This window comes from Euwallacea similis, chromosome 2, assembly GCF_039881205.1.
Source record: "Euwallacea similis isolate ESF13 chromosome 2, ESF131.1, whole genome shotgun sequence".
Lineage (NCBI taxonomy): Eukaryota > Metazoa > Arthropoda > Insecta > Coleoptera > Curculionidae > Euwallacea > Euwallacea similis.
Window position 1 is genome coordinate 7,292,718 of NC_089610.1, and position 23,677 is coordinate 7,316,394.

The window sequence follows — 23,677 nt, forward strand, 5'->3', positions numbered from 1 at the left end:
CAAGTCCACAAAAATCATCTGATTTTGACATTTGTGCTGAACGTAAGTTAAACTGAATTTCATTTACTCCATCTGCTCTGGAATTTAAGAAATTAGTAGGGAGGTGCTATGTACACATAGTCATAAAATATGTAGAAAATGTAAATATTGTTAAACTGAATATAAAATGAATATCTTTGTATATTATTTAAAGGGAAAAGGTTTATCAATTAAACTCCCATGTTTTAACCAACGTAACTTATCACTTGTTATTAGAACTTGTTTGCTACAACCGTAATACTTTTTGGCATAGACATTATTGTTTTACTCCGTCTAATATTCGCTTATAAGTTAACAACTATAAATCACAACCGAAACGAATTACGTACTTTCATAATAATAGCAGTAATATAAGAAATCAAGCAAACACAGTTTTTTCTTTTCCTTATAGATCTAATTAAACCCAAACTTCCATGGAAAAGCCAGAATTATATCTCATGTGGATTATTGCCAGTCCACTACGCTTATAAAGTTAATTCTAAAACTTTTGGCACATATTACGTAATGTTAGTAAAACAAGAAAGTACCTAATCAGAATTTAGTATACATATTTTCACTTATTGCTTGATTTACAACTGAAGCATAGCCAAATTAATGTCAAGAAAAATATTATAAAACTATTAGTCAAGCTGGCAGGCATTTTTAATTAATAAGTATCGAAATAGTTTATATATAAATTGCGACGTCTATCTGTAGAACTGCAGCAACCACTGTTGTTACTGATTTCATCTGTTAACTGAGTTACGAAATGAAGGCACCTGTTTTCATTATGTAACTAGTTATGACATGAAACCCGTATAGCCATCGTTTTTGATTAAGAAAAGTGTCACTACTTGTGAGCATTAGAAAAATGATTTTGTATACCAAAAACGTACATATAGGTATTTAGAATCGTTTCCCAGGTTTTTTCCCCTTCAACAGCTGCCAAGCCCCCTTATAAAACTCCCTACCCCTACCCCTAAACATACACAACCCCTAAATAACAACGCACTTATTCCTATCCAGCGCCTCTTGAATGTTATCTAACATCGGACTCTGATCCCTGCTTGAAACATTCTCAATCATATTCATCAGTTCTTTGAATAAGTGCATCACCCTCCAATTATATTTGGCACTGCATTCTATGTACCCGCACTTCCAGTGCTTCTTCACCAAGTTAACTATGTCCCTGCGCTTCTCCTCGCTTGTATTGGCAATTGCAGGTTTCGAGCCGGCCGCCGGAGCTTCATCAGGTACAATCAGGTCCTCCTTGTTGCCAACAACTAAAACTGGCACGTTTTGCATGTTGCGGCTCTCGCAAATTTGTTCCCTCAAGGTTTTGATATACTGGAAGGTGTCTATATTGCTAAGGTCGAACACGAGGATGTAGGCGGTGGCGCTGCGAAGGCCATAATACCTGATGAGGGAGATTAAATGGATGAGAGTGAGAGTGATGAAGGACTCACCTGTAGTTGGCCCATTCGTAAAATGAGTTTACTGGAAAGTACGGAATCACCGGCAGGTCTGAGATTTTCACTTTGTACCACCTCTCATTGGTGATTACCGTGGGGTAATATGTGTACTTTCGGTCGGTGGGCAAGTAGTCTTCTTGGAACTGGTTCAGGACGAATTGCTGAAATTAGTGGATCAATAAGGGAGCTTATAACAAACAGAACAGACACAAGCACTATCAACTGAAGAGTGTTTCGATGTTGATGTATCAAAAGTTGATAGTGACACAGAAATCGTCGCCATCTTGGTTTCGTTGATACAGGGTGTTTTAAGAACTTCTGATTATGATACAGTTTCTGACGTAGAATCTAGTGGCAAAGTAATTTTTTTTGTTCGTTATATGGTTTAGACGCAATTATTTATAATTATACTAGTTTTAATAGGACACCCTGTATATTATTAAATATTCTGAATCGTCTCACCAATGGTCTTCAAAAACGCGATTATTTTGTTGGATAACTGGAGTATAGAGGGCGCGGCAAACTTCAACGAAATCAAAATGTCTCCAATTTTAATAACAACTGACATAAGTACCGGCCTCATGGGGGAGGAGGAGTAGGAAGAGGAGGAGGAGGAGGTTGGGTGATTGCTCAGAGTGGCAGAGATCAGGAAGGGCGGTGGACTTTTCTGGTCGGTGATTTTTCTTGGCGGTAAACGGGTGGTGATTAAAAATTTCACACTGCGATACTTGTTAGGGCCGGCCCTGACTGAGATGCCCCGTAAAACTCTCGAATTTGAGTCACCTTGGACATACATACACATATGAAATTAGCACGGCACGGAACACAATACTCCAAGTTTCAATTATGCGAATTCCTCTAGAAATACGAAGCAGATATAATGGAATTTCAGCAGAGAACACTCCTAACTCTTTATGTTTTATAGCTTAGTTTGCACTAGTTCAGATTACATCATTTAGTTCACACATTTGTATGCGTTTAAATAGCTCTGTTAATTCTAGAACTGAAATTTCGCATGAAAAGGTGCTAAACTAAGGTTGACTAAAGCTGTTATCAGGTGTCCCAAGACAGTGGCTCAGGTCCATAGTTTATCTCAATTATTATGTACACAAATGACTTGCTTGGGACACTAGGTATACATGTCCCCCAAGGTTTGCCAAGGTTTGCCCAAGGTTCTTGCACGGTGATCAAGCCGGAAAAGCTTAAGATCAATTCCGATAATCTAATAGAATTGTAATTGCACGCATATTGCAACCTCTCCTAGAAAAACCTGCATATCCCTCACACAAAAACGCTTCGTGAGATGATTTTCCCCACGAGCAAATCGATGAAGGCGTCAATCCCTTAAGAGGTTATTCCCGGAAATCTTCGAAAAGCGCATCTTTGGACTGGTGAGGGCCACGCAAATCTCATTAAGGAGGGCGGTTTTCCCCAAGTAACTGTATGCTAAATTAGGGGACGAAGAACTCTTGTTGACTTCTCTTGCGGAAGAAGAATAAAAGAAAACGCATTAATCCATTTTTTTAATGTTGCACTAATGCAATTAAAAAGTAATTTTACAAAGAGGAGGTTTTCAAATCACTTTTAAAACGCGCCCTTAGAGTGAAAAACTGTCCCAATTAAAGGAATTAATTGAGTGTTTTGTGTAGCGAATTTCGTCCCAGCGGGAAAAATGCTGACCACAACAAAGAAACAAGATTTATAAAGCCTTTAAATAGACAATCCGCATGCTGTCCTGCGACCTCCGCTCTAAATTATAAGTTAATGTTTCGGAAATGCTTATGGAAGACTGAACCCTACCCGCAAGTTCCCACACTTAAGTCCGTTTCAATCACCCTGAAAGGTTGAAAATTATGTTGTATTCACAACTTCCTTCACTTTGAGGCGATTAAACTTTGTGCATCAGCAACTCGGAGATTTTCCGGCAGGAAAATCCCTGTTGAACTAACTATAACACCGAACGTACGGTTAAATCATCATTAACGTTCCAACACACGAGCGTTCTTTTACGACTTACGTGTGGAAAAACTTTAAATTGGATTTCTCCAACGGGACATATAGCACGAGGACAGCATATAAGAAAGTACGCGAGTTTAATCTAACTTTTCCGTAAATCCTTTCCGTTCGGGACTATCCAACCAACCTGAACCCGAAACCGTCGACAAAGCATTATTAAACACGTCTTTTAAATAAAACGGTTTAACTTCCCCGGATATCAGGGCTGAAATAGAGAAGTTCTCGGTATGTGAGGCGCGTGACCTAAAAGGGTGGAAAACGCATGAACGTGCTCTTCTAAATTCCTTTGCAAAAGACCATTTTTCGAGGAAATTTCCTGCTCCTAAACGAGCGTCAATTGCAGAGGCAACGAGGCAGGTGGTTTATTAGGCACTCAGTTTTGCGGGAAGAAACCGATGCCGACGGTTTAGGAGCATTATTTGCAGCTTAATAGCGCACTCGGAATGCAGCAGAAAATTGACTTTCTTATAAGTAATTTTTGAGTCGAACCAGGTCCCCGTTTGTGTTATCGTAAATTATCGAAAAACTGCAACGCACACAAAGACTTCCCTAAAGCGAGATCAAAATGAAAGAAAATCAGACTGGCGCCAGCCATTTTGCCATCGACTTGCACTGGATTTGGATTACTTCCAGACTTCCAGGCAATATAACTTCACATTATGTACTGCACCCCTGTTAGTACACATTGCAAAAACTGTAAACACAAAGTTGACTAGTGTTTTTCGGGAAACTGAAGGTTATGTTCTCACATTCATCATAAAGACGATGAGCGGCCTGGAAAATTAAAGCTGAATTATTCATGGAGCATTACTTCGCGTACGAGGAACGACGAAAATACCTTGTCTAGTTAACATTTCATAGGGGATGTCCTTTACGGCGTCATTTCAAAATCCCCTCGTGGAAATGTGGAAAACAAGAGTTTTTCCATCACTAAAAACGAGAGAACTCTATCAGCAATTAATGATTAAATGAGCTGCACAGCTAAAACAAAAACGACGTATTATTAATTCGAACCAGCAGAGGTGAAACTATTCGCAGCATCCAGGAAATTTCCATATTTTAAAGCCTGGAAATTAATTATAGCCGGGTTTTAATAATTTATATTATCGCCGACTATTCAGTTTTCTGCATGAGTTTCCAATTATGCGGCCTTTTCAGCTGGAAGAGTTGTCCTTGAGTAATCCATAATATGAGATCACCAAATTCATGACAATATGGCGAAGGATTTCCTTGGCACTCCATTGATTAATCTATTCAAATGTAGTGAAACGGAACTGGTTTCATCTCAAGTCCTGAATTTTATACGTATACTCCCATCCTATATACACAGAAAAAGAGCTACAACTTGAATACAAACTTGGAATTTGAGTAGCACGCATGCATTTAAATTGGGGGAATTCTAGCTTGGTTACTTTAGTATGCCACAGGGGCATAGAGGAAACCTGCTTTTTGGAAACTGATGGAATGATAAATCTAAGTCTCACTCTCAGTCTCGCTACTGTCTCAAGGTGGAAGGTTGGTTTGATAAAATGAAAATATTACTAGGGGTAAGTACCACCACGATATTACAGTCACAATATCATGCAATAGATTACATTAAAGCTTCTTTGTGTATCGCATTTTCTATTCATATTTGATTTATTGAGATTGTTGTACTTTTTTGCACATAAAAGTGGCTTTATTTATAGCAAAATTCCCTGCTCACAAGAATGACCTTCAAGCATGTATACATATGAGCGAGGCTTTAAACTATCGCATATTGAAGCTTTAGGGGGTATTTTTATATGAATTGCATTTAAATCAATGCAGACAGTAACAAATTTGCCGCGTGTATGGGAATAAAACATTGCGAATTTACGAAAGCATTTTTTATGCTTCGGGTTAGGATTCGTACCTAAAGGATCGCCATGGGTATGCATGTTCGTCTGGCCGTATGTCTACCTGTGGTGCCGTTGCAAGAGCAAATGCTTGAATATCAACCCTACGAGCAACCAAACCCTTTAGTCTTCTGTTAGCAATCCATTCAAGTATTATATGATTCAGAGTCTTCCAATTCAAACAATAATGATCGTCGACTTGATCCACACTTGTGCTTCTCGGTATTTTCCCAACTTGTTTTCTTTACAGAAAACGATGATACTTACGTTACTAAAACACCACATGAATGCGAACTAATTAAAATTGTGCATAGCAAGTTAATGGTATGCACATTGTGCACACCATCATTCACTAGTGACCGACACGCAGGTTGGAAAAGGGAATACCCCTGAGTCGCGTGGTTGAAGCTTATTTTTTAGTTAGGTTTTATTTTCGGGGAAACATGGTACATATATTAAATTGATTCTGCCGATTTACTCTGAACGTGTTAACGTTGGCTTGAAACTCGCTGAACAATATACTAAACAAAGCACCGACAGAATTAATTTATGTAATAGAATTCGCGTATAGATTCATACTGAAATACTCCATATGTATCATGTCTGCCTCACGACTAAAGCAAGGAGTAGCCGGATTTAATTTAATTGCCCAAGGAATTACGTTTGGTTTAATTACGCTGCTACAAAGACTGACAAAGACCTCAAATCCACACGCCCTGTGTTAGTTTTGCTTCTAGCAGTAATGTTTCATTAATTCTAAAATTAAATTAACTCCTAGGACTAACCTGGATTATACTGGTCTTTCCCACGGTGGGTGCTCCCAAGAGAATAATTTTAATGAGATCCATGTACTCTGGGCTGGTCTCCACCGGAGAGCACGCTTCCTCTTTAACATCTGTGGCATTTTGCTGGTGATGTCGTCTTTCCAGAAAATCCAGATCCAACTCTGAAACGGCAACATTAAATCTTTGTGTTGTCGCACTCTCTTCCATTAAAAAAATTAATTTTCATTCTTTGTTGTTCAATTTTTCAGTTTCAATCGTTTCAAACGGAGGACATAAAAGTGCTCTCGGAGTTTTATGCTGCAACAACCTCTCAACGGAGAGCCTCAATTACCCGATTTTTTTGTATTCCTTTTCCCGTTTTTAATGCGAATAAACTAAATTGCCTCTATATAGATGGGGGAGGAGGGGAGCTTGTTCGTACCAAAACCAAAAAACATACATAAAAAGCGTCTATATAGGGATAGGAAGGCAAAACGGAATTATTGCCGTCCTTAAAAGGCAATTTCGTGGATGATCCTTGAAAATGTATGAGGTCTTACGAAATAAGGGATGGAATTCGTCATGCGAAAAATTCAATTTAAAATTTCCTTTGCCGTTGTAAAGATTTTTGAATAGGAGCCGTTTCTGGAAAGGCATTATTCGGTATTGAGTACCACGGACTTATAATGTTATACGATATTATGTATTTCTGAATAGAAATAAGAAATATATCAAAGGCACATCAAAAGTTTCCTGACAGGATGCTGAATGAATTCTCGCAAGCATCTTCTTCTGACGTTTTCAGTGCTTTTAAGCAGCTTAATTAGGTTTAAATTAATCAAGTTGAAAGCAAAAAACGACTGGAAATCGCTCTGTGTCTCTTAAACCGACTGTCGTCGGCGAAATAGCGGGGACCTTGTACAAAAACGAGCCTTTGCAGAGGAGATTTTAATAAAATTAGGGCCATCTAACTGAAACCAGGCACACAGAAAGACTCGCGAAAGAGCTGCCGTAATTAGGGAATGTAAACGCCTCTATGAGGACAACTTTCCTCGAATCAAAAGGTTTTTCTGGAATATAAAGCTAACTCGAAACTTGACATCTTGACAAAGTAGGCATTTTTCTTGTTTCTTTATGGTCCCTATTCTCAGAAATGATCAATAACATCTCGCCAATAACCAGCCTGCCCTGGATTGTGCTGCCCCAGGCATATCCATGAATCTTCATATGGATATTTATGTCAAGTCCCACTCGAGCCTCTCTATTCGAATTGCTCTCGAGATTCGATTCCCGTTTTTTGCCGTTTTTTCTACTCGACTAGAACATCTTAATCCAGGAACAGGTCTTTCGGCGGGTCCGACGGTTCTTTGTGGTTGTATAAAATGAGGCGATATCGATGAACTATGATCAAATTGGGGGCGGCTTGTTTTGCTAGCGTTAATACGCAAAGACGGACTGCTTGGCACGATTGAGATGCAAATGTATAATTGGAAGCAGTATCGGCCTTATGGGGAGGCGAGGTTGAGCGACGGACTTTTTTTATTTTTAAATTGTAGCCCGCACGGTCCAATTTTACTGATTTTTTCAACGAAACAAAGAATCTATCTATTAGTACAAGAAATTTTAGCTTTGGTGTCCTTTTTCGTCGACACATACAAGCAGCATCGTTATGCTTTGCTCATCAGGTTAACGCTGTATAGAATTTCTTGATTGCCATATTGTCAAGAAACGTACGTCAAGCCTTTAAAAATCCTTTAAAATCCAAATTGTAGGAAAGAATAGTACCGGCCTTATAGGGGATGAGGTTGGACGACTGCTCAGGGTGGCAGATCAGAAAGAAGAGCGGATTTTCCCGGTCGGCAGTTTTTCTTGGGGGTAGGGGGATTCAAAATCTCGTTCAGGGCGCCAGACTTACTAAGACTGGCTCTGATTCGAAACAATCAAGGCCAAAATGTCGCGCTGCTTACGTTTTCATAAACCGCTATGGATTTAGAAAAACTGCTCTCCGAAAGGTTCTTACGAAATTGACACATAAGAGACCCTTGTAAGTGTGAATGTACATATACGTGATCTCCACGCCACAGAAGTTAGACACGGAATGGTAACCTGTTGCGAAGACAACATGATAATTAACAAACCTCTGCTTTGAGCCCTGTATGCAGAGGATTAATGTATCGACCAGCTCCTTTGAAAGTTATACATTTTTCTGTTTTTCAATGCCGGCAAAATTGGCAATTTTACTAGCATTCTAAAGCGACCTTTGTATGGAATTCCAATTAACTTTTTTAATCTAGATAGGGAACTCGATCATCGATAAGTTCTCAACTTTTCCTATAGTTAATGAACATCTTGCTGGTTAACTTGTGTTTTTAACGAGTAAAAATAAAAAATACAGCGTATCACCTTTGCATTTGACCAGCCGTGGCAAGCAACGTTTTTTTTAGATATATTTCCTGATTCAGTCCGGAATTTCCGCGATAAAAATAGCTTTGAAGTCCCTCTTAATATCGGCCAACTAATATAATGAATTCCAAGTTTTAAGCGTTATACAGAGGATAATGAATCGAATTTCGGATAGCTTTTGTAGCTCCACGGGCTCTCGAAATTAACTTTAAACTTTGGTCGGGATATTGAGATTGACGTGAACATTTTGCGAATAAACGTTTGTAATTAAAAGTTTATAATTAACGTTTCAGCTAGAATTTTCAATTAGACATCATTATAATGCGCACAATATGTTTCTACTCATCGAAAATGAGTTACACAAAACGTTAGAAAATATTGACAAAATGGCGGACGTTGTTGTACTTGTTTGAAGACGTGCTTTTAATTCTAGATATATTGACAGATGACATGTAGCAATTTTCAGTTGAGGTTAGGTTTGGAAATTTTTTTGTCTGAAAATATCAAAATAAACTTTATCTCTATCTCATAAGAAAGCCTTTCTCTGTTTGCATAAGCCCTGCTTACACAAAGTAGATATATGGATATACTTCGTACGCATCAAAGAGAATAATCCCGTAACATTAAAATCTATATCTTTGATATTCGGAATATCAAATCCAGCTGAATACATGAATAACAGCTTATTGCAATAGACAGCGACATAATAGCCCGCTTCAGCTTCTGCTTCTGTATAAAATTGCACAAAGATGACTTGGTCGATAGTATTCAATTGTTCTCTTTCTACATATGACGTCACCCTGTGTGCGCTCCCTAATAAATTAGTAAATTTCAGCCGATTTAAACGAAACAGTGTACCTCGGACCTTTTCAAACAGCCGCCCTGTCGTCGAATAATGAGACCGCTCTCCGCATTTCAACATGGACAAAAGTGATTTGTGCCCCAATAATTAACGAACACCGAGTTTTATTCGGAACCTCGTTACTCGGCTCTGTAAATTGATGTGGCCGTTTTGGACGTAATCAAAGGTTTCTCGATTGGCAATTATTTCGATTTTATTGAAACCGGAAATATTAGTTTGCAATTCTCGTGTCTGGAGACTGGAAATAATGGCCGGATTTGCCTTTATAGTCGTCAAATTAAAAGCTCAATTGTGATTCATAGTAGGACCGTAGACACGGATTGCGGTTGAACCCTTATTGCGATTAGTTAATTTATATCCCCCTAACTCTTCCTATTGGCAGAATGCACAAGGATGCATTCTAGTGGGGAACTATCGATAATTAAGATAATTCAAGATTAAATGTCAGTACTAGAGGTCTGCAGCGAATATATCTATACATAGATATACGGGGTGTCCGTTTCTGGAAGTCTCATAAAACTCATAAAAGATGCGAGATCGATTCAATTGGGGCAAAGTTACGCGATTTGGAGTTCAAGAATAAGCTGATTCAAAATTTGGAAAATTCCGATAATTTTAAAAAGTATTCGAAAAAAACGTCAATTTTAGGAAACGTTTTTATTTATTCCTCAGCTTATTTGGCCAGCTAGTTCGAGATAACCGACACCTTAACATTGCAATTTTCCCTCTTCTACAATGTGGTGATGCGAAATTTGAAATCCGAAGTTTCGATGTCCGACAGCTATCACAAACTTTGTGTTTCTTATTATGAACGCCATTTTGGACTTCACTTTTTCTAAATTCAGCTGTTTTTTCTGGTTACGATTATGCATCACACGTTCGGGGTCGGTCTTGCATTCGGTGGAAACATCAAAAATACGATTTTTGCAAAGAGAGCCATGATTGATCTCCAAAAACGGACATCTTGGATATATAACCGTTATTAGATCTTTTGCCTTCCATTTTCCGTTCCCATATTCGAAATGCAATTTCATCGATGACCAGCAGTACATCCATTTTGCCCTATATCCAGAGGCATAAAAGTGGAACTTTATAATGACCATCGAACGCTTTCGCGATTGCTAAAGGGATTGAGGTTCGAAGTTTTAGTGAAACATTCGCCCTTCGAGAAACAATTTTATCTCGAAGAGCTAACACTAAAGGGAACTTTGGGGAAACAATAAAATACCAACAGAGCAGATTTCTCGATGCGTTTCCTCTGTTTTTCTTCGGCCGCAATTCCGATAAGTCTTTTTTTATTAATCCCTTTAGAGTCGGCCCTCGAAAGGGAAGTAAAGAAACATGTAGGTGTTAGTTTTATTTTTGGCCTATAAGACAGACCTCCGCATAATTTGTTTCAGGAAAATAAACGTAAACCTAAAGAAATATGTATGTAAGTAAACGGTTCGTAAAAACGGGGTGAATGATGAGGTCGCTCCCTGTAGGGAGTCTTGCGGTACAAGCCGTTTATTTCCGAAAAAAAAACCTCAAGAAGTATGGGAGAAAGAAGCAAAACTTGAATGGGAAATTAACATCAAAGTCTCTCTTAACTACAATCTAGAAAATGCCCTTAAGAGGGACATGCAATGTTGCTTCCTATATACATAACTAATTTTCTTTATAAAATCTAAAATTCAAGATCAACAATGACTGCCCATGATGACGCACCAAAAATGCAGTTAATGGTTTTACTGCAGTAGGCATGGGGCATGTGATCGATATTTAACATTGCAAATTGTCCAGCTACCACGTAGAATGTAAATTATGTAGACATTGTGCAATGTCAAGAAAAACTTAATTCGACAGGCCTTTCTTTTAATGGAAAACAATTTGCCAAGTTCTCCGAATCGCTCCTATTGAAATCAGGCTCAGCATGCAATTCCACCCGATTGTGGTTGTATCCTTATCCCGTTTAACTTTAATTTATTTGGGGCAACTTTCCGGGTAATCCGGTATCAGTTCTTCAAGGACACTCTATTTAGCTAAAACGAGTGAAATTCCTTTTTTATTACCAGGTAACTAGCTCCCGCTATTGAAACACGCCTCATTGACCTTAATTGTCCTAGTCAACTAACTTTGGCAATTTAAAAAATTGATTGATTTAGAAAACTTCTTCTTCCGCTCTTTACTTAATTCCCAAGGATGTTAAACAATGTAGAAGCCTGTCTATCTCACTTTCCAATTACGGTTCAATTTCGATTTGCAATTGCAGCTGCGGTAACTCAATTTCCCCGCGAAATTTCCCGAAGACCTATAACAAACTTCTTTCTCTTTGAGGGAATAATAGATCTCAATTTTGCATCAATCACAGCTGATTGGCCGTATATCGAGCCTCCTGCATTATTCATACCGAGGATGAATTGTTTTCTTCAGTGTGAAAAAGACCCATTTTATCACTAGACAGGACTAGTTTGCGGAACGATTTCGATCAAATCTTAAGCGGTTCAGCTTTGTATAAAAGGATTTCAAGAAACATGAGCTTTACACACGGACGCGTCTATTTATTTTAGACTTGAATAATTCAAAGTTCGAGACGTGACCAACCATCTGTGGCTGATGGGACTGACAGTGCATTAGATCAGAAATGGGATACAGTTTTAAGCTTCAATCTGACAATCGATAATCCCAGGAAAACTCTCGATACTATCCCCATCTCTAGTCAGAATCACACCGTGGGGTGTTTTCCTATCGCATGCTATTCTCGTTGCGGTTGACATGTAGTGAATTTGAGCGCCCGCACCAGGGCTCTGATCGTATAGGAATATGGAATAATGAAAATACGTTGCACAGGTTTGTAGCAGATTGTTATATTTTTCTTTTATTTTGCTTGGGAATGGCAAGATGAAGCTAAAATATAAAAATGGAGTCAATCTGTTCCGCTCATCAATTAAGCTCGAGTGCGGCAACATGGCCGAAGAAAACCACCTGCGTCTGTCTAACACGGTATCAAACGTCATAATAAGGCAAGGACAGTAATCCCGCATTGATGTCGATGCGCGAAATGTCATAATAAGGCAAGGACAGTCAATGCGAGCGGCCGTAATTCGGCATCGATGTCGATGCCCGAATTCATAAAGCGTATGTCATACAAAACCGCATGCGAAAGGAAAACGGTCACTTGGTGTCTAATGGCTGAGCAACGTCACGTTAATCTACCGCAACCAAAGAGACAATATAAACATTATGATTCACCTCCTATTTTGTCGATACTAGCCTAGATCCTGATCTCCATGAAATTGCTTGTGCCATTAGATTTGGTAAATAATTGATAAGCTCCAGGTATCTTTAAGCTATTAACAGTAAATCAATTTCAGAGTAAGAATTAATAACGCCCTAGAAAATATCAGACTTTGCCAGCTAATATCTAGTACCAGGATGTTACTAGGATACGCTATAAAAGCTTAATCGAATTATCGGAAACAGGGGAGACGTAGGATTATTTGAGTTAGGTAGAGACGCCTTTAGATCTGAGCATGGAGTATTAATTAAAGTTTGACCTCTTGATAATTACTCCAAAAGGGAGCTGTTAAGCCTTAATTAATAATCGGTATAGGTGGCGAAATCAATTATGATTAATGTTAATTTATTTCGTAAACAATTGGATGCTGAATATTAAGCTTTAATGCAAAACAATTTATTATATTGTTTACAATGTTTACATTTGTTATACTTTCTAGTAAAGACGTCGAAGTATTACCAGGTGAGTGTCGGGGCATCCGGCGAGTAGTTTACGTCACTCAGAGTATCTACCCTCCATTTATATTCTCGTGTTTTTTAACTGTAGCCGCACTAGAAGGGGCGCGAAGTTATCTCTACCATATGTTAACTCAAGGATGATGTAAGAATAGAGGTACCTTTACGTTGTCCTGGTGCGACAACTGCAAAACGCTACTGGACAGTCAATTTGTGAAGCAGCGGACTTGCCGGATGCACTTGACATTCGCCCAACAACCACTGCAAACGCAGCACTAAATTTAAACCTTGAGTGAAGAATATGTATGAGATAAAACATGAAAATTAATTGCAAATTTTTGATAAGAGGAATGAAAATCTGAGCCAGAGATTTTGATAACTCCCTATGGAAATTTTTTGCTAGCACCAACGATGTCAATTGCCCTTTCTGAGCGACGCGCTTGAAAACCGACACAGAAGACATTCGATTCCAATTGTTAATGAAAGGGAAAAGTAAGGACTTACCAAGATGGCGTTTTGAATTCGGCGTGATCACCGGCTGAGACGGTTCCGGTATGTCGGCCACTTTGAAAGTTTCAGGGTTTCTCGTAGTCAGTAAATTCCACAAACTCACAGATAAATCCCACTAGTATTTAAAATTTACTTCTCAATAATTCATAAAAACTTTGGCGGACACTACGATAATTCAGTTTTCTACGTTCTGCACATTGTCTCACACTCACGATTTAGCAATAACACACTTGGATCCAATTTTTGATCATATCCACATGACAACTTGATGTCAATTATTAACGATAAATGTTAAACGATAAGGCATGACATGATGTAAATAACGTAGAAAATTTTCTCTGTCCTATTTCTTTGCTTGATATTATGCCAGAATAAAAACCATTCATCATGGCTAGATTCAGAGTTTTAAATCCTCCCTTTGCCAGGTAGCGTACCTGATCCCCAAGCACATAATCTCATTCCAATCGGCAGTATTTTTCCTGTTAAATGAGGAGGCTTTTTTGTGCAGGAACGAAATATAAAAAAGTGTAATATCCAATTACGTTTTTGAACAAAGAGCTCCTGTAAAATTAGTTTCGAATAATTTGCCTTGAAAGGTATAATACGCTCAGGACTTATTTTCCTCTAGGCACGCCTTGGAATTATGACATATTTCCTTGGTGTAAATTATTGATATCATGTTATAAGGTTCACAGATTATTTGTTAAGCCAGATTTAGAATGTCACATCAAAATTTCCTCACTTTTGAAAACATTTGAAGTACATGAATTTGAACTAATTACCTCTATAACACTCGCTTTTCTGCGGTCCTACTTTATTGACCATGAAAAGTGTTAGAGCTATGTTGTCAATATCAAGGTGAAATGAAATGTCAAAGTCAAATGTAAATGTTAAATGTCAATATCAAGATGTAGGTGTGATTTTCAATGTTTGAGAAGTTCTATAAAAAATTATGTCCAAACTAATCTGAAATATTTCTTCATTTGATTTAATCAAATGAAAACGCTTGAAAGCTGAATAATTATTATCGGGGAATTTTTGCCATTTTAACAATAAGCGCCTGCAGGGCTGAGGACTACTAATCGCCACAAAGGGACAAAAAGGAGCAATAAAAGTTTTTCATTTTTAAGAGTGGAGAGGTTCCAGGAAAATGTCAAGAATGAACCGACAAACGAGCGCGATATTTCTAAAATTTAGGTATTGATGGGAATTTTTTTTCGCCTCAGAATCAAACAAGTGATGTACTAAGAAAAGGAGAATTTCTGAACGTGAAAAATACAGAAAGTTGGAAAAGTTTATATGACTGAAGTTATTAATAATGCAGCTGATTTAAACGCCTCCATACATATTTAACATCCGTGACTCGACCTGACATTTATTGCCAATGCATACAGCAAGAAAACTCTTGGACAATATAACTTTTAAATCTATTATCCGATTATCCGACTGGAAATTGAACCCGGGCCATCGCAGCGGAAATCCGGCACTTTGCCGTTAATGCAAATTTGCGCATGATCACTTTTGCAATGGCCAACTAAGGGATGGTTCTGACATTTCGTGACATCTTGCAAAATTTTTGCGGATCTGCAGACTTACAGGTTGTTAAGGTATTGACAAGGATATATTTTCGAGGACCTCATTGACCAATGCAATGATACATTATTTTATGTATAGCAATTATTTTCAGAATTGCCTTGTGCCGTGGAAACAGCCATTTGTCTACCCAAACACACGCATGCGTCAGCATTTGTTTTCGCGACTGCTACCTCCGTTGGTTACGTTTACATCCGTACGTCACTTTCGGGTCATGCGAAAACAGTCTAGTTTAAAGTCGACTAAATGACTAACCGTGCGCCCTACGCTCATCGCATGGCGTCAACATTATATAAACACATCGTTAATCGTAGCAAAAAATTGTTTTCTTTCAAATTTATGATGTTCCTTTTTTAAGAGAAATTATGGACAAAAGAGCTCGTAAATAATGGCAACAGCTTTCCAGCATCTAATTAGTTAATCCGCTTTAAAAGGATTAAGAACGGAAACTTAAAAGCAGCATTGCAGGCAAAAGTTCGTTTCGCTTATTGTCGGCATTTGCTTAATAATACAATTTCTTAAACGGCCGCAACTGGCAGATTAAACTCGAACCGAAAGGAACTGGCAGTTATTAGTTTGCCCTGCAGAGAAACATGATTTACAGCAGGGATTTTTTTAAATTTAAGGCACTATTCCTTAGACACACAGAGAATAATATATAGAGACTTTTTTTCATAAAAAGGAGCATTCTGATCTAATACAGAAAGATCAAAGACACTGCTGCTGCATGCCTGGAATGCGCCCTCCAAGAGGAGTAAAAGTTGGAAATGAGGCTTCATTTGGAATTCGTGAAATGTCGGTTGCATTTGCTGAGGTTGCTTTATTTGGCGAGTTAGGACATTTCCATTTTCTAATAATATAATAAAGTGAACGTCAGAAAATTCCATTCGGCAAAAATAGTCAAATTCGTTTGCAACAAAATGGGCGCATGTTAAATTCCGCTGGGCACGTACAAATAACAAGATTTTTTTTGTTGTCACCCAAAAGTGTATAAATCATAAATTCCAAACAAAAGCGAGAAGTTATCCATTTTGGCGTGCCATAAATCACCCTAAATGCGAAACGTGAATTGCAGCCTATTTATCTTCAAAATACTTTCCAAACAAAACTATCAATTCACGTAAATGAATTTTTTTTAAGGAAAATTCCAGTGAAGTGCTAAATTGATCAATAACACCATGACAAATACCAGTAAAAAGTCAACAAAACGATCGCTCAACGAACAAACGAACTTTCGAATTCCACGTGCTTTACTCGGTATTCTCCGTTTCGCCGACACTGATACGTCGAAAGCAGCCGAAGCACTAAACACAACTTGCATTTCCAGTTTCCACTTTCCCGCTTTTCCCAGCGAAAACTTTGAATTGGAAATTGCGTGTGCGCCTTTCCACGTTTCGGCTAATCGGCAATTTACGCCGATTTGGCAATCGGGTAACCGTTTGTTTAAGTTTCTCTCGAAAGTTCCCTGGAAAATGGCAATTTTTGGAAATCGCCTGGGACTGGGAAACTTTCGAAAATTGGTGAGTTTGAGTGGTCGAGCACGGGCGAGATTGTTCAAGGAAAAAAGAAAGGTAGCACTATAAAGTTTCAACTAAGCTCCGATAGGCGAAATGGGGAAAAGTTACATTTGAACCAAGGCTGCGTTGTTAAGACGCCGTTTTTGTATTGATTATGTTTGATTTGTCAATTTTTCTGAGACATCCTCCATTGATGAAAATCGCATCTTTACATGACGATGAAGGATCCTTTTGGGTGCCCATTAGAGTGAAAGCTCACTAACCTAAATTGAGAAGATAAAAACACGCTGCTCACTTAATGAAATTTACAGTGACATTTAGGATAAGTAGGGAGCACAGATTTCCCGCCTGAAACCCGGATCTTAGTTTAACCGCCGCGTCTGAGCGACCCAAAACTTTTTCATAAAAGGCTCCAAAGTCGTCTGTCGAGCTGAGCCAATCGGCAACACCGTTCGACGGCCACCTTATGATAACACACGTAAGACTGCTCGGCTGAACCGTTCCTAACTTCCCATAACAAAAATTGAATAATTTTCGAACGGAAATCAAATAAAACCTTCCTCTCTCTTTTGCTCTGTTGTGGCAAACACGTGCTGCATATCTAACGATGAAATAGCATGTTACTGGTTTGCTCCGGAAGTTATTTCCTCGAATAAATACAGTACAATAAAGCAGTTTCGATTATTCGACTCGCTTATCTAGGTTAACAGGGAATAAACTTCAATATTGAGGCTGTTCTCTAATGAAATCGTTTGCATTGTTGTCGGACCTCAAAGTTTAATTGAGATAAATTTAGCTGGAGATTTCAAACGGACCGAAACGTCTTAAATCGCATTAGAGCAGATCAGGAAGTTATTAACGAATAGCCATGGTGTAAGTTTCCTTTCCAGTTTGCATATTTCATTAGGAACTTTTCGAATAAAATTCCTTGGAAATCTTTAGGAAGTTCGTCTCTATGAAGATATCTCTTGGAAAGTTTGCGAAGGCGCGGTGGTGGTATCCAAGGGTAGTTAGATTAGTTTTAGACGTTGCCTTGTCGAAGTTTGTTTCGCGTATATCTAACGAGAAATTTTTCCACTGAAAAAACTATTTTTGCTCATAGGAATATTAAAGCGGCAGCGATATTCGAGACTAAACTCGAGCGTTAATTGTGGCGTAAACGCAGTTTTGACTCTTGGGAAAAGTTCACCTTGAGTTCGCAACCAAGATATTGTGGCGTCAATAAAGCAGCAAAGTCTCTAAGGAGGGATGACAGCAATTCCATAACTTTCCACTGATATCTGTGGGTTTCATGTCTCTTCTTCGGGCCCGATTGGCGCAAGCCGAAATGTTTAATTAAAACCATGAAATATTCATAGCTGCTCCTTGAACAATCTTGCCGAAAGTATTTGCATGATTTAACTGAAGTCGCTCGATTTTCCGAATAACTTCTTGGGAATTCCTTTAATAAAGGAATAGTTCGGAAAATCAATTTTGTGTAAACGTAAACTTGCGGCGAATGGAATTGAAGACATGTGCTGCTGGAAGTATCAATGTTCGATAAACCAAGCTCCAGCTCCATTTGCGAGGTATATCGCGTGTTAAACCAACAAAATCGAAGGCTAACGACAAGTTAAACCGACTTAATAATGCTTGAACGACCGGTGTAGCTTTGGAGAGAAGTCTTTTGTTAGGAACGGAGATTGGTGCACACATATGAATAATTGCTCCTTTTCTATCTCCGACTCAAGGAGCACCGCTTAATTAATGCCAGGCTATTTCACTGGTATCAGGTACGCAAAAAGTCCTCTCGCTTCCTTTAAAACCTCATTTTCACACTATTCTATTCTATAGATTTTTACACACTTCTATACCATCATGACTAACAAACCAGGCTCACTTGGGATTAATAGATGTTAGTTTTGTTAGCAAACAAGGCCATTCAAACTTAACCAGTTTATCTTTTGAGTCCGAAGGAAAATTATTCGCCCTAGAGACTCCAATTCCTTCAGTTTTGGTTTACGAATATAAGCTAGGCTTAACGGCTACAAAAGCAGCACGTAAACTGCGCTAGATGTTTAGGGAGAAGGCCCTCTCAGATGGAAAGGCGCAATTGTGGTTTTCAAAATTTCGTAACGGGGATGAATCCCTCATGGATGAACTTTGAAGTGAAAGACCGGAAGTTGTCGATAATCACGCCCTGATCGAAATCCTTCAAGCTGATCCACGCTAAGCTTGTGCAGAAATAACCACATAGCTGAATGTTTCAACCATTAAAAACCATCTTAATCAAATTGGTAAAACAAAAAGGCTGGATAAATGGGTTCCTCAAAAACTGACCGACCACAATTGGGTTGAATCGCTTGTCCATCGCGTCTTCTTTTATCTAGAGTAAAAAATTAACCATTTTTGATCGGATCATCACAAGTAATGAACAATGGGTTTTGTATAGCAACACAAGACGGTCTTACCAATGGCACTCTAAAGATGAACCACCAAAAATGTCTCCTAAGAAGGATTTACGCCTAAAGAAAGTTTTGCTAACGGCTTTTTGGACTTTTAAAGATATTTTGAGCTCCTTAATCAAGGCGAATCAATTGCAGCAGATATGTAGATATCAGAGAATTAGTAGTGCATAAGCTTTTAGTGTTAGAGTTAATAATAAGATAACGACAAGCAAACAGACAGAGACATATAGCGATGAAGCACTGTTGAACGAAGTTACTATTACCACTGCTACTATATGGCTGAATATCGGGGAATTTCCTTTTGAACTTAAGTACCTCCTCAGAACTGAAAAGGAAGGACAAAGGGAGAGGATGGGCAATCGAGATATAAAAGAGTAGAGATGCGGTTGAATTGTAGTAAATTCTTTAGTTTGTGCTTCTATATTTTGTTAATTAATTAATCTTACCTATCGACAATGTTCCCAATATTACTCCGACGTACATATCTACACCTGATAGAATCCATGAAAAATTGCGTGAATTTCAGCCTTTTCTTGCCAATGGAAAAGTCCCGTTATTCCTTCAAAATAACGTTCGCCCTCAAACAGTAAAAATCACACGAGAAAAATTGTTAACGATTAGGTGGGAAACTATATATCACCCGCCATATTCTCCCGATTTGTCCCCTTCTGACTATCACCTGTTTGGAGCGCTGGACAACAGTATGAGAAGAAAAACGTTCTCGGGCCGCAACACCTTGGAAACAGCCTTTAAACATTTTTCCTCATCTAAACCAACCGATTTTTATGAAAAAGAAATCCCGGACCTTGACTCACGTTGGAAAAAGGCTTTGGAGAGTGAAGGTAGTTATTATACAAGGTGCTCTATGAAGGACAATATTTTAAGGGATGATTCTACAGCTTATTTCCAATAACAAATGTCATATAACTCTGATTTTCCGATTTTCAACTGTTTTAGAGATATTCAGATTTTATGTTTTTATTGATTTTTAACGACATTTTTGCATATGTGCTAAAAAAAATAAAATCAACGTGCATTATCTCTAATTATAACGAAGCATATGCGGAGATGAATTTTATGTATAGTTTTGCTAATGGTAATGCACTTGATGCGGTTAAGTCGTATCAACGTCGAGTTCCTGAACAACAAATTCCCAATCATAGAACATTTGTGAGAGTTTACGAAACTTTGAGGGAAACTGGCCACGTTCCCCGTCGCTCAGATGGAGTTCGTGATGTACGCCAAAGTGAAAATGTAGTAGAAAGCATCCTTAGGATTTTTGATGCAGATCCTATGACCAGCACACGTAAAGAAGCGAGAAGACTTCACGTACCATATACAACGTTGATACATAGAACATTTCGTTGGAATGGTCGACACCCATTTTACCAACATATAGTTTAAGATTTACTAGATGGCGACAAAGAAATTCACGTCAATTTATGTCGGCGATATTTAGAAAAGTACGCAAAAAATAGACAATTCGAGAAATAGGTCAAATGGATGAATGAAGCAACATTTACGCGAGCTGGAATTTTTGTTCTAAGGAACTCACATTATTGATCTCACGAAAACCCATTTGAAATTTGCTGGTTGCATTATCAAGATAATTTTAAAGTTAAGTTTTAGTTAGGGTTAATCGGAAATTATTTATTAGAGCCATTTATTATTATGAATACGTTGAATGAGAACGGTTTCCTAAATTTTTTACAAACCGAGTTAACTCTCGTTTAGAAAATTTTCCATTATTAGTACGGCAGCGAATTCGGTTTCAGTGAAATGCATGTCCAGCTTATGGCAATAGACAGGTGACTATGTGACTAAACCAAAATTATCCGAGCAGATGGATAGGACGCTATGATCTTGTCAGATGGCCCCCGCGAAGCCCAGACCTTACACCTCTTGATTTTTACGTTTGGGATCACCTAAACTCTCAAGTGTATTCGCAACACATCAACTCCAGAGAATTGATAAGGCCAGTACAAGAAGCGTACAAATCCATGCGCGAAAATCCGCGGGAAATTGGTCGAGCTCTTAATTCGATTTCACGTCGAAACAGATTATGTATTCAAAAGGAGGGGGGACGTTTCGAACCGTTTTTGCATTAAACATGTCAATTAGTTAAATTCTATTTATGTTATTTACGGTTAATATGCACTTCATCCAATTTTTGGCAATTAACAAATTGTTTGCAAACAGTACAAACTAAAAATATTTAGTGTAATTTTCGAATATCTCTAAAACAGTTAAAAGTCAGACCGTTAGTTATATGACATTTTTTATTGGAAATGAGCTAGAACGCCCAAATACACGCAGAACACCCCGTATAGTATACATAACAAAAAAACAACAAAACTTTTTGCGGTACCTGATCCAATGAATTTACAGAGTGGGAGCTTATGGATTCCTAATTCATTGAATGGCAATAAAAGGAAAACCCCGCAGGGTGATTAATGGGGCCAAGACTCAATTTCTTATGTCCAATGATGGAGAGTCTAGGGGAAGAAATTCATTACTAGGAACATTAGCGCTAAGCGGTCGTTTATCACTGAAGAAAAAGGATTTGGGCAAAAATCATTAACGCTGTTTTGCACTCACCTTTCTTGGAACTAAACTTCGAAAACTCTTCACCCTGGTCTGCCTCTACTGTGTGTATAATATGCTTCGAAAAATATTGCTTCAGCAGGATCACAATGGGTTTTGTATTGCTAACAATCACAATATAACAACTAAACAACAGTTTTATCATACAATTTAAGGCTGTTTTGCTGCTAGAACTTAAGAAAATCCTAATATAGTTTGAGCAACAAGGATTGATTTTTTTAACGTGTAAACGGACACTTAAAGTTCCCGCATTCCTCGAAAACACATAACTCCCGAAAAGTATCACTAAAACTCCACCTAAAATCCACAAAAGAGTCCGCGTAGCGCCACAAATTCCAATAGTTTTGAATAACAATTAGAAAATAAATAATAAAAACGTTTAGAATAAGGTTAGAATGTATTGCTTGTGATTGTGTCAGGGCTGAAATGAAGGGTTGCGGGGTGGGAGGGCAGATGGAGCCACAGGTTACATTCATTCCGAATATCGATTGTTTTTGCAGCAGCTTTGCCTGGGAATTCCGCTTCCTAGATTAATGGCAGATTACAAGCTGGGAGGGTTGCCTTGCTATTTTAATGCGTGGTGGGGGGGATTAGAGGGAAGATCTGAATTTGAGGCGGATGATAATAAAGAAATAATGCGCATTTACGCTCAGTTTATAGAGCCGATATGGATAAAGGGCTTTAATAAAAGGTCATTAATGAGTATTCATTTATGTTCATCCTGTAGAATAAAAGTAAGTAGTTGGTATTTATTTTTGAGATAAATAGTTAAAACGTTGTAGCCTTATGGCACGGTGCAAGACGCTTTACCATTGATAGGAACAAGGGGTCCTGGCCTACTCTTATGCCAAGAATGTAGATATAAAAACATATTTCAAATCCGACTGATCGCTTTTCGACAACCATCATCAATTTTATTTCTTATTATATTTCACATCTTTATTTCAGTTGTTTTTTTCTGATTACGATCAACTAACTCACGTTCAGGGTCAGTAGAGCAGTTTTGTGGAAATATCACAAATTTTTGCAAGGAGAGCCATGATTGATCTCCAGAAATGGACATCTCGGATATACGTATAACCGTTATTAGTTTTTTTGCGTCTCGTTTTCCGCTCCCACATTCAAAATACAATTTCATCGATGACCAGCAGTACATCCATTTTGCTCCATATCCAGAGGCATAAAAATGGAACTTTATAATAATCATCGAACGCTTTCGAGTTTGTTATAGGAATTGAGGTTCGAAGTTTTAGTAAAACATTCGCCCTTCGAGAAGCAATTTTATCTTGAAGAACCTGCACAACTACAATACAGACAAGAAAGTAGAGAATACATTTATATATTTATATTATTACATAGAAGATTTATTTTTTATGAGAAGTGGTGTTAGTTTATAATTTTTGAGCGTTTAAAAATTAGGCACCGGTTAATGTAAGTCAAAAATCTATCTGCACCTCCACGTGGTGACTCCTGGATGCATCATCCCCGAACCCCGGAGGAGGGAGAGAGAGGTAACTTGCTTCCCATTCATTTTATTTTTCGCAAACGCTTCCAAGCTTAAATTATACATATTTTTATATAGTTATGAGTGGTAATAATAAATTAATTTTTTCCAATTTTTCATATTGATTTACACACATCAGTTAGTCATTTGCACGACATCTCCAAGCTACACAAATGGTGCTGAACATGATAAACTATTTCGAAGATGCACTTTTTTTCCATTACTTACTGTCTACTTTTTTTGTAACGTAATTTAAATCCAAATTGTTTGTGGAATGAAATATAATTTTTTGGAGCATTGCCAAATAGGTTCAAAGAGATCTTCTAAGGAGACACTTACATAGTTCAGTTTGATAAAT

The 23,677-nt window shown here is 38.1% G+C and overlaps 1 protein-coding gene across 4 annotated transcripts; it reads right to left on the reverse strand.

The window, feature by feature from the left end:
• Positions 1 to 222: 222 nt before the first annotated feature.
• On the reverse strand, positions 223 to 22,230 carry LOC136419059 (ras-like protein family member 10B). Of its 4 annotated transcripts, XM_066405239.1 has the most exons (5): positions 16,437 to 16,517; positions 13,649 to 13,918; positions 6,169 to 6,329; positions 1,485 to 1,651; positions 223 to 1,435 (listed from the first exon to the last, which is right to left on the reverse strand). In XM_066405239.1, exons 3-5 carry the CDS (start codon positions 6,229 to 6,231, stop codon positions 1,015 to 1,017), a joined length of 651 nt encoding a protein of 216 aa, XP_066261336.1. In that variant the 5' UTR covers positions 6,232 to 6,329; positions 13,649 to 13,918; positions 16,437 to 16,517; the 3' UTR covers positions 223 to 1,014. The 4 variants fall into 4 exon arrangements, with proteins under 4 accessions (XP_066261336.1, XP_066261331.1, XP_066261338.1 ...); XM_066405234.1 differs by lacking the exons at positions 13,649 to 13,918; positions 16,437 to 16,517 and adding an exon at positions 21,810 to 22,230; XM_066405241.1 differs by lacking the exon at positions 13,649 to 13,918 and having other exon boundaries at positions 16,437 to 16,528.
• Between the last annotated feature and the right edge of the window lie 1,447 nt (positions 22,231 to 23,677).